Below are 12,263 nucleotides of genomic sequence, written 5' to 3'. Positions count from 1 at the left end.
GTAATTAGATTTCATTTTTCTCCCACAGGATCCTTTCATCTATTTCCTACTGGCTCATCTTCCTATTGTCCACCTTAGAAAGTTTCTGAGTCAAGGGAGGTCTTTGTATAAAAACAGAAAGCCTTGCTTGTCAATTAGATTCTGGCTCCATCTATGTGTTAAGTGTCTAAGTCTGAGGGAGGAAAACTAGATGATTGCCACTGTGAGAAGAAAGCATGTATTTCCAAAATCCATATATTAACATCCTACAAGGGCATCTACCCACTGGGCATGGATTTGCTACTTTCTGGACCTCCGTTACTCCACAGACTTGAGATACTCCCTCTATACTCTAATTTTTTTGGTTGGAGTTGATGCAACACAGATAAAACTAAGGTTTCTCCTGACCCTGGTCTCTGTGCCTATATTGCAGGGTGCTCAGGGAGTAGAAGGTCCTGTCTAAGTAACTACTGTTCATTTCTCAGATAGGTCAGGCCCAATGGTCAAAGCTCTTCTTATTCCCTCCTTCCCTCTAGTTTACAGCCTGTTCTTCCTGTCTCCTGTTTCCTTCTCTGTGGATCAGGCTCCCCATGGCATTGGCTCAGGCGTTTTAAATCAAGGAACCACATGGGAATAGCTTCTAGCAGCTGTTACTTCTAAAAGGGACTCTGGGAAGAACATTCTTGGGTGATGGTGACCATGTTTGAATGTTTAAGTTTCCTTATTTTTTCTTTTTCTTCTGTATCTCAGCTTCAAAGTATTCCAATGGTTCTCTTTTGCTTTCTCCTCTTCTCTTTCCTCTCTCTCTTTTTCTCATGTCCTCTTCTTTCTCTCTCTACCTTCTTTTTACTCCCATTTACCTGTCTTCCCTCCACCCCCAAACAATTTCTCTATTACCTGTCTATTTCTGTTCATACATTCAATTGTCTTTAATATTGAAAGACAAATTAAAACTCAGGGCTCTGAGGTGGAAGAGACCATACTGATAATATATGAAGCAATTTGCTTCCAGACTAGATTATTTCCTTTCTGATAAGTTAAAAAAAGCATTTTTTGTTATAATTTTCTCAGAAAGGGCATTCTCACATCCCACTGCTTACAATCATAATCTCACACTTGGGATTTTCTTATCTAACTTGGGTCTCTTTTTCTGCAGTAGTTTGTCTATTTCTTTTTCTTCTTTGTGACTATAAACAAATCTCCTTTGGTTCTGTCTCTAGATCCAGATTTAGGGACATGGATGATGATAATGGGACAGCAGTGACTGAGTTTATTTTGTTGGGATTCTCACATTTGGGGGCCTATAAACTTCCCCTGTTTTGGGGGGTGTTCTTTGTCTACTTGGTCACCCTTTTGGGCAACTCCCTGATCATCATCCTTACCCTGCTTGACTTAGCCCTGAGCACTCCCATGTATTTCTTCCTCAGACATCTCTCTATGCTAGAAATTCTCTACACTACCACTATTGTGCCTAGGATGCTGAGTGATCTCTTCTCCTCACATCCTGTCATCTCTCCTGCTGGCTGCTTCACCCAGGTGTATTTCTTTGCCCTCTTTGGTATTGCTGAATGCTGTCTGCTCACTGCCATGGCTTATGACCGTTTTGCTGCCATTTGCCAGCCCCTGCATTATTCTACATTGATGAACAGGCAGGTATGTGTGGGTATGGTGGGTGCTTCCTATCTAATGGGCATCACCACAGGAACCATCAATACCATGCTAGTTTTTGCCTTGCCCTTCCATGGCACCAACATTATACACCAATTCTTTTGTGATAATTTGGCTGTTTTGAGGCTGGCAAGTGGAGACACATTCTGGGCTGAGGTAGGGAATCTAGTAGGCACCCTGGTCTTTATCGTTACTCCATTTGCCTTGATTCTGTTTTCTTATGTTCGCATCGTTATTACCATCCTTGGTTTAGCCTCTGCTCAGGGACATCAAAAAGTCTTCTCTACTTGCTCTTCCCACCTACTAGTTGTCACCCTTTTCTATGGGACTGCTTCCATTGCATACATGAGACCTGGAGCCAATGCTTCAGAAGATATGGATCAAATCATCTCCCTCTTCTACACAGTTGTAACCCCCATGCTCAATCCTTTTATCTATACCCTGAGGAACAAGGAGGTTATGGGAGCTCTGAGGCGAAAGCTAACAAAACACCTTTGAAGCACTTGACTGGTCCAGTGGTTTGCTTGACTTCACTTTTTGGTGAGTTGTGAGATGCTTCCTGATCTTTTTGTTTTTTTTTAATTAAATTTTACATATTTCCTTTTATCAAATATTTTACTGTTTTTCCACTTCCGTGTCCCCAGGAAAACCAAAATCCATGTAACAAACAAAAAAAGGAAAACAAATTCCCATATTGGCTTTGTCCAAAATGTGGCTTATTCTGCATGTTTTTCACCATCAGGACCTGGTCTTTGTAGAAGCTGAGGAGGAACACATGCAGCCTGAGCCCTTAGATCTATTGCAAAGTTAAAGGATTCCTGGAGGATTATTGTTGGGATGGTCTTCCAGAAAGACATTCTTCCCTTTCTGAAAATCACGGGAATCTTTCTGTCAGTTTTCTCCCTAAGATCTTGATTTTGTACTGCCTTTCAGGATTGTACTTCAAATGGAGTTTGGAGGACCACTTTTAGGGAGATATTCAGGTATAGGTTGGAATGGGAGGTCAGTTCTGAAGCACATTAACATATATATGGAAGTGTCCAGGTATAAGGGCAATGGTTTGGGTGAAGGAGAATGTGAGATGGTCACTGATCTCCTTAAGATCGCCATTAACAGATTTTGTGATCTTATTTGGGATGTTAAATATATATATAGGAAGTCTAGTGCTACAGTCTGAGAGGGATTCATATCCATTAAGGAAGGGACACAGATGTGAATGATTTATTGTGATTATGATACACCAGTTTTTACATACATTAGATAGCATTACCTTAGGACTTGAGATCCCTTCCTATAGTATAATGGAATGTTTTAGCAGGGAAGCTCTCCCATTGCTTTGTATTAAGGCATTCCAAAGGTTCTTGTCAATATCAGTAATTCCAGTACTTCAGTGGTAAGCTTTATAAAGTGTGAAGTTACTAGAAGCATCAAGAATTCACATCAGTCTAAGAATCATTTAAGTGTAAGACATTGGGTAAGGTGCAGAGGACACAGACAAAAATATAACAAGATCTCCTTAAAAGAACTGACATTTTACTAGAGATCCAGAATTTTAGTTCATTTAGTTAGGAGCTAAGTCTTGTTTCGAACATCTTCCTTCCAGTTGCTGTCTAATTCCTATCACCTCCAGGACTACTGTGAAATTAATATTCTCTATCCACATCTGCCCACCATTTATCCCCATCCCAGGCTAGGCTTTTCCCTTGGAATAATGAACTCCCTGAGGTTCTGAGTCCTCCTCTAAGCTTGGATGGTCTATAGCCTGTGTCTAGCTCCCTTGGTTTTCAGATCAGCAGATAGCTCTCATTTTGCCCCATGTAAATATAACACTGTATTGAGATCCTAGTGGTTGTTATTTACTTGACTCCTCAGATCATTCAACCCACCTAAACTATTCTTTATTTTTAGAGTTCTCCAGTTGTGTAAGCCATCATTATTTTCCATCACCAGTGTCCTGGCCTTGCCATTCTCCCTTCACAGACTTGAAGCTATAGCTAGCTGGTTCAATTTCATGCTCTCCTCTAACCAAGAATCTCTTATCCTTTTATCCTATGGATACATGTTATTCCAAAACCCAGCCTTGAATTTCTCCATTATATCTCTATTCTGATTTACTTACAGCTGAGAATAGCGTGCAATGATCACGAGTGTGTTCCCTACAAATCTGGCAGCTAGGCTTGGAGTCAGGAAGATCTGAATTCCTCAATTAACCCCCCAGTGCACTTTTAATAGTGTGTATTCCAAACCTTATCTTATTTCTTCATGTCACACTTCCCTCTTCCTTCCAAAGAGGTTTTGCTTCAGTTTACAAATAACACAGATGCTATTATCATGAGCTCCCTTTCCACCAAAAGTATACTTATCAAACACCTTTAACCACATCTTCCATCCTTTCCTCCTTTCCAACAGTTTCAGAGGCAAAGATGATTTCTCCAAGGCTAACTCCTTTCCAAACACATCTGGGGACTTTCTCTTTTAATTATCCTGTCTCTCTATTTTTCAATTTTTTTTAAATCTAATTTCCTTCCTTCAATGCAAAGATGCCTAGATATCTACCAGTCTTAAAAAAAAAAAAACTTTCACTTAATGGTGACACTTTCAAACTACCATTCAGTGTCTCTTCTACCTCTGATAAACTCTTACAAAAAACTGTCCTTAATTGTTGCCATTACGTCCTCATATTCTTTTCTTTTTAAAGAAACAAAACTTTTATTCCTGTGATTTTTACATACTTACATTGCACCTTGTGCTTGGGGAAAAAAGACCCTGCAAACAACCCCTCCTCACTATCTCTCACCCATTTGGTATCACAATAGTGTCTCTTGATTTCCTTAAACTTCTCATAATGATAATCATCAGTTGTCTTTTCATTGGGGGGAGGGGGACTCGTGATTTGCAGCTCAGGTTCTGGCTTGTCAGCATCTCCTCATCCTGAGGAGGAGGTTTTCTGACTCCTCCTTGTGCCTTTGAACCAGGATCTGGAGCTCTAGGTGAGAAAATCGGTTGTGCTGCATGTGGTTTGCAGCCATGTTGGTTGGAACAAAAGTGGTTTCATTGTCTTTTTTTTGGTTCTGTTGCTCAGCTTTGGCATCCTCAGTGGAAATGATATTTTTGATTTTCACATCAGTGCTTAAATCCACCTCTGGCATCCCGCTCAACATCTGGTTGGATAGCCTCTGTTCAGTGGTCTTGGCTGAGGAGACTCAGTTGCTCTCTGGGAGCTCATAGAGTTTTCATCCTTCTTCACTTCACCTTCTGTTCCTCATTTCCCGCAGTTCCTTTTCTTTTCTTTAGCTCAGTCTCAATGTACTTCAGTATGTCAGTATCTTGAACCTTCGGCTGCTTTCTGCAGAGGAAGATGCTACTAAGTCGAGGCTGTGCTCTCCCTTAAGCCTGCCCTTGCTTCTCAAGTTCATCAGTTTCTTCGTGTCCGCCATTCCCCCAGGCTGGCCTTTAAAGGGGCTCCCCCCCAGGGTTGTCTCTTCCGGGGCTTTCTCCCCAAGCAGGAGGGCGGCAGCCCTCACCCCATAAGGTTGTCTCCTCAAGCTCTGAACTTCTCTGGTTTCCTCCAATTTCAAGCAGACCTCCTCACTGACTTGTTCGTCTGGCTCTGACTCTGAGTTGGCACGGCGCTTGCGAGAGGTCCTGCCTGCCCACTTGGTCTCCTTCGTTTGAGCTTCAGTCAGAGAGAGAAGCAACAGCGCTCTGGAGATCAGCCCAGGGCCTTGTGGCTGATCCCAGCTCAGGCAAGTGAGGCCAGAAAAGCGTCATGTAGCATGGCCTGACGTGTGCCCTGCACCTCACCCCTGGGTTCTAGCTAGAGCCAGATGTGGAGGGAACAGCACTGAGCCAGACAGAGTGAGGGCTCAGCAGGAGGCTACCAATGTGGGTGGCAGACACCAATAGGCTGTTTCCAATGTCTAGAAAGTATTCTTAGCTCACTCCTGCCTCTTATAATCCTTAGCTCTCTATCAGGGATGTCCTCCATGAACCCTTGCCCAGTCTCTGCCCCATCTCTCCAGTCATTACTGTCATCTCCTTGAAATTACTTTATAGATACTCCTTTATATTTACTTATTTCTGTGCATGCTGTTTGAATCCAGAAGAAATGAGAGCCCTCTAGGCAGAAATTGTCCCTTATTGTTATTGTTGTTGTTGTTGTTGTTATTTTATATCCTAAACTCTGAACACAGTTCCTGACACATAGTAGCCAACTGTAAATATTAAATTTAATTACATTTCTTTATTCTTTTCATAACTGCCCCATGAATCCCACTGGAATATTTGATGAGCTGCCTTTGATCTGTTGTCCACTGGGGGCCAAGCACATCTCTCTCTTCAAACCGAGGCAATGTCTTGTTGATATTGAACTGGGAACATATAATTCCAGTGGTTAGCATTTGTACATAGTCATTAATCATAGAGGCAGAGAAGGAACTAGATGACCAGAGATAAACTGGCCACATGTCCAAGCACCAGGAGCCTTTATTCCCAACATTAATGAAGGAAATATGTGGTTTGATGTTGAGAATTCCTTGGCTTAATTATTATAGAGAAGGGAGAAGTAAGGACATGAGCACTTATTAAGTGTCTGCTAAGTACCAGCCAGTCTGCTAAGTTCTTTACAAATACTATCTGGGGGAATGCTGGATCTGAGTTGTTACGGTTCAGAAAGAAGATCATATAAAGTGCAAGGACCCTTTCTCGTTTCTCTTTGTCTTGGATTGAGTACTGTGAGTGTAGCAGGAGATGCTGAAGCTGAAATCAAGGAAGATATTTATAAGAAGGAGAGTTCCCTTCCCAAGCTCACAGCAACTCACCTTTCCTAACTCATTTTAATTTTTACCCTGTAGCATCCCAGGTATATTATGAAAGTATTATTGATGTATTGACATTATAACCTATGTGCTATAATATACCAGACTCATGGTCATGTTACTTCTTGATTATTGTATTTCCAAATCTTCAATCCAAAGGACAAAAGAATTCCAGGGTAGGACATTAGCTGCCAAAGGGTCCTAGCTACCTCCTTGTTAGACCACATTTTGTACTGTCACATGTTTGATTAACCTCCTCCTCTTTTATTATGTGGTTGCCAATTGAGCCAATATTAAATACTATGCCATGTCACATGTTCATTAGCTACCTCCCACTCCACATTCCTTGATTCTCCAATAAAAGATTGGGAATATATGCAGCTCTCTCTCTCTCTCTCTCTCTCTCTCTCTCTCTCTCTCTCTCTCTCTCTCTCTCTCTCTCTCTCTCTCTCTCTCTCTTTCTCTCTCTCTCTCCCTCAAAACCATCAACAGAGGAGCACACTGGAGCTCATGTGTTTTAACTCTTTGTCTCTGAGTCTTTATTCCTTTGTTATGCTCTCTCTCTCTCTTTTTCACTCTCTCACTGTCTCTGTCTGCCTCTCTGTCTGTCTCTCTGTCTGTCTGTCTCTCTCCCTGTCTCTCTGTCTCTCTCTGTCTCTGTCTCTCTCTGTCTCTCTCTCTATCTGTCTCTCTGTCTGTCTGTCTGTCTGTCTGTCTCTGTCTCTCTGTCTCTCTCTCTCTCCCCTTCACCCATTTTCCCTCAGTTTCCAATTCTCCTTCTCAGGTCTCCACCCATGAAAAAATTAATAAGTAACTTAACTGCAGGCAGTTGCTATAAAACCACACTATTTTCCAGTTCAAAAGGTTGCTCCTCATAAATGACACTCTGTTTTTCATTTGTGTCTTTGCTTAGGCTCTCCTCCCATGTTGGATTGCACTTTGTCCTCATCTCTATCTCTTAGGATTCCTAGTTTCCTTTCAAATTCAGTTTAAGTTCCATCTCCTACATTATCCCTTTCCCAATTTTCCTAGTTGTTAGTGCCTTCTCTCTTCCCCACCAAATTAGCTTCTGTCTCTTCTGTGCACAGACACACACTGTATCTCCCAATAGAAATGTGATCACCTTAATGGCAGAGATTGTCTCATGCTATATTTTTGAATCCCCAGCATCTGCTAGAGTGTCTTAATAGTACTTAATAGTACTTAATAATTGTTTTATTATTATAGGAACGATGGATGACCATGTGAACGGTGCAGAAGACCCAATTCTCCCATCTTTGCTCCAGGGATGATTTAACAAGAGCAGCAGATCAAGCAACAACCCCAAACGCCAAAGTGAACTTTGAGAAAGCATTGAGGCCTGGATTAAAGAAAAATATGAACAGAAGCTATGAGATCTGGAAGAAGATGCAGTCTCCGAAGTTCTCAGCTCAGGAAGGTCTACCAGATCCCTGGCTGGGAAAACAGCAGGAGTAGAGTGGAGCAATAGGATGATAGGAGTTGTCTCAGAAGGCACAGAAGCAGCACTCCTCTCTCAGAGGAGAGAGGAGACCATCTATCCAGAGACCTGATTAGGAAAAGCCACCTATACAGCTCTGACCTTATATTGGAATTTCAATTAGAAATTGTTCGTGGAGGTGATTTTGAAAAATTGTTTTAAGAAAAAAAAAGAAAAGGGAAATATATTAGGGAAGAAATGAGGAGAAGTGGAAGTTACCATTTCATATTATCAGGGGATGTGAGTTGAAGAGTAAAGAAAACAAAAAGATAAATTGCTTATGGGGCAATATGCAACATGAATCTGATTTTCATCTAAAGTGGACAAAGGAAAGTTTAACATAGTCAAGTCATACACCCACACTTATATTAAACTCAGCAGAAAAATTCTGGGATAGCATAGTAAGGGGCAGTTTAGAGGAAGAGTAGGGATGATATGAGCAAAACAAGATCACTTAAATTATTGATTATTAAGTGTTAAACTCCTCCTTTACCACCTTCTTTATTTGGTGGGGGAAGGGGGATATTTTTAAAGACCCCTATTTTCTGACACAGTAACATCTCTAGGGTTAAGAGTCCTTGAAGGATAAGGGGTAGGCAAATGATTTTAAGTCACTTGCTCACAGAAATTGACCTAAAAAGTGTCTGAGGCCAGATTTGAGTCTGAGGTCATCTTGACTCAAGACCTGGCTCTCTGTCTATTGTGCCACCTAGGTGCCCCTACTTTGAGTATGTGTAATTAGAATTTTGTACCCTTGGACTTCATTTCACAAAATCCTACTTTTGTCCTCATTCTTGTGTCCTTACATTTTGTAGATATAGTTTCTGTAACTGCCCCCCCTTGCTCTCTTCTCCTGCTATCTTGGCTGGGTAAAGTTCTCTTTACTCAAATTTTTCTATTTCCTCAATTTCAAGTGATTATTAATAAATCTTATAAAATGTAATACCTGGAGTTATTAGATATTAATTTTAATCTTACAGGCACCTAGCTCCCAATCTACTTTGAAAAGGGTGGGTATAGGGGCAAAGAAAAGAATATAAAGAGAAAAAGAGAATAGGAAGGAGGGAAAATCACAGTTGACAATGATGACCACAAATATGAAAGTCACCCTGAAAATGAAAAACTATAGCAGATATTAGAAAGTTGAGACCAACAGATTGTTTACAAGAAATACCTAGACTTACACATTAGTATAATGAGGGACTGGGGCAAAATTTAATTCTGCTTCAGGTGAATTTTAAAAAATCAGGGATATTAATCATGATTTCTAAGGAGTAAAACAGTAAAAATAGGCAGGATTAAAAGAGATAAGAAAATTTCATTATGCTTAATGTTACCATAAATTAATAGCAATAATACCTGAAGAAGTACCTATAGCAGATAGATGGTATAGTGGGTAAAGTGTTGAATTTGAATTTAGAAAAATGAGTTCAAATCCAGGCTAAACAAATGTCTAAATAACAAGTTGTTATGTCACTTTAGGGTAGTCACTTACCCTCTGTCTGCCTTGATTTCCATAATTTCAAAATGGAAATAAAAATATGGAGACATACCTAAGAAATATTGTGGATTTGGTTTTAGATCCAGGGCATAAAAAGGCTATATTTACATTATACCATAGTCTCTTATGTTTGCTATTGTATTATGTCTTTAAAAAAACCCAATGTGCAAACCTTAATTAAATATATCTTATTGCTAAATAATGCTAGTCCTCATATTAATCTTAAGGACGTTGTAATCTTTTTTGTTGGTGGAGGGTCTTTCCTCAGGCTTGATAGCTGGTAGCTGAACAGGGTGGTGGTGGTTGAAGGTTGGAGTGGCATGGCAATTTCTTAAAATGAGGTAATAATAAAGTTTGCTACATTGATTGACTCTTCCTTTACCTGAACTACTTAAAGGCCTTTGTAAGGTTATTAACTGATATAATTTCAATGTCGTTTGGTCTCAGAGAATGGGGAGCCTGGATGCAAAAGAAAGGGACTGGGAAAAGTTCTTGAAGCAGTCAGAACACATTCAATACTTATGCATTAAGTTCTCCATTTTATATGGGTGTCCATAGTGCCCCCAAACAATTATAATAGTAACATCAAAGATCACTGATTATAGCTCACCCTATCAGACATAATAGTAATGGAAAATTTTGGAAATATTGGGAGAATAACTAAAATATGACACAGCACCATGGGTGAGCATGTGCTTTTGAAAAAATGCTATCAATAGACTTACTCCATGTAGGGTTGCCACCATTCTTCAATTTGTGAAACATGCAATATCTGTCAAGTGTGAAAAAGTTAAGCCTGTTAAGAGAAGGGATGCCTGCCTATACCTCCCAAGGTTGTGGCATTGTGAAACAAGATGCGTGAAATTGTTTAGGGGATTTATATCTTGCCCACCCTGGTGGTAGGACATAGAGTGTGATTTTTAAATTTCCTCCATCTTGCTTGGTCTAGCACCCAAGAATATGTACACCCACACTACATGGGTATGTACTAGCTAATGACAAATCAGAAACAACTAACTGCCCCCCTGGGCTGTCCTAAGTCAAGCTTGAGCCAGCATTGGCACATGTGAGGCACAGGAAGTGAGGTAGAGAACAGCCTCTGGAGTTCGCTCACTTCCTGTGGACAGGGCTAGGTGCCAGTTCGATTCTGGAGCTTGAGCTGGGAGGAGGCAGCAGACAGCTTTCCTTCAAATCAATCATGTGAGTGAAAGGACTGCCTTCCTTCCTTGCCTTGGCCCTACAAGGCCTAAAACTCCCTCTGGCTCTGCCAGAAGGTTTAGTTAACCTCTTCCTTCTCTCCCTCTTCCCCTCTCTCCCTCTTTCTCTCCCTTTAATAATTTCTTACTCCCCTTGTAATTAAATTATCATAAAACTCCATTCTGACTTGAGTGTTTCATTAGGATTTCATAAGTGAAATCCTTGGTGACCAATAATTAATATAATCAGTCTTTAAAACTAATTTCAAATATTACAAGAGTCACAAAATCAAGGAGCTTGTCAGAAGGATGGACTCCTGGGTCAGAGTGGGCATCCCTCATGACAATGTGGGAAAGCCAATACAACATGGCCACATAAGGAGGAGCATATTTGGTTTTTAAATTTTAAATTAATATAGGCAATGAGGAAACCAAGCTATCACTCTTTGCAGATGATATAATGGTTTACTTAAAAAATCCTAGAGAATCATCCAAAAGGCTAGTGGAAATAATCAACAACTTTAACAAAGATCCTGCCATTGGATCCTCATGATTGACAGGAGGGATCATTGGTGGAATTGCTCCAACTGCTTCATGTGCTTCCGGTACAGTGTCCATGTCTTGCAACTGTACAGGAGCGAGCTGAGGACCACTGAGTTGTACACTTTGAGCTTCGTCACAGTGCTTACACCGCTGTGTTGGAGGACTTTGCAGCGCAGCCACCCAAGTGCCTGGCTGGCCTTTTGGATCCTGGCATTGATCTTGTGGTCTAGAGACCCGTCGCTGGCGATGGTGCTGCCCAGGTACTTGAAAGTGTTGACGTTGGAAAGCTGAGTGCCCTCGATTGTAATGCACGGCTGGTTCGTTGGCCTCCCTGGTGCATGTTGGAACAGCACCTCTGTTTTGCTGAGGCTGATAGTCAGGCCAAACAGTTTTGTTGTGGTGGAGAACCTGTCCACAATGGTTTGGAGATGATTTTCTTGGTGGGCCATGAGAGCACAGTCATAGGGTAGTATCTCTGGTATGAAGGGCTTGTCATGCCCTCTTAGGGCAGCTCTCCAGCCTCTGACCCTCACCTGACACCCAGCTCTCACTTGTGGCTCCCAGTAGCTGCTAGCATGCGGCAGCGGCCACACCCCGGGCAATGGCTTTGACGATCTGGCTAAACCTTGTGATGGTAGTCATCAGGTCGTCGACCCCTGGTGATCCAGGGCTTTGCTCACCCAGCATATGAAGACTGCTTCGGCGGAACAGGCAGAAGAAATCAATAAGAAGGTTCAACAGCTGAGATGGCAACACAGCAAAGCACTGTGGAGTGCTTAGGGTGTGTTGGAGCACAGAAGACAACTATATATATATATATATATATATATATATATATATATATATATATATATCCAACACATCTCAGCAGCAAGAATTAGAAAGAGAAATTCCATTTAAAATCACCCTAGACAATATAAAATACTTAGGAATCTACCTGCCGAGACAAACACAAGAACTATATGAACACAAATACAAAACACTTTCTACACAATAAAACTAGATCTAAACAATTGGAAAAATATCAACTGCTCATGGGTAAGATGAGCTAACATAATAAA

At 41.0% G+C, this 12,263-nt stretch overlaps 1 protein-coding gene and 1 pseudogene across 1 annotated transcript; one reads left to right on the top strand and one right to left on the bottom strand.

The window, feature by feature from the left end:
* Positions 1 to 1,215: 1,215 nt before the first annotated feature.
* On the top strand, positions 1,216 to 2,145 carry LOC130454776 (olfactory receptor 9-like). Its single transcript, XM_056800972.1, has one exon. The coding sequence runs from the start codon at positions 1,216 to 1,218 to the stop codon at positions 2,143 to 2,145; it is 930 nt and encodes a 309-aa protein (XP_056656950.1).
* Positions 2,146 to 2,363: 218 nt separating this feature from the next.
* The window catches only part of LOC130454700 (splicing factor C9orf78 homolog), a 30,176-nt pseudogene continuing 20,276 nt past the window's right edge, over positions 2,364 to 12,263 (bottom strand).

The sequence above is a fragment of the Monodelphis domestica genome, chromosome 5 (genome assembly GCF_027887165.1).
Source record: "Monodelphis domestica isolate mMonDom1 chromosome 5, mMonDom1.pri, whole genome shotgun sequence".
NCBI lineage: Eukaryota > Metazoa > Chordata > Mammalia > Didelphimorphia > Didelphidae > Monodelphis > Monodelphis domestica.
The sequence above is the reverse complement of the archived record's forward strand: the minus strand, read 5'-3'. Positions and strand labels throughout refer to the sequence as shown.

Excerpts from the sequence above, each read along its gene's own strand:
- LOC130454776 (XM_056800972.1), top strand. The coding sequence starts at position 1,216 with ATGGATGATGATAATGGGACAGCAGTGACTGAGTTTATTTTGTTGGGA.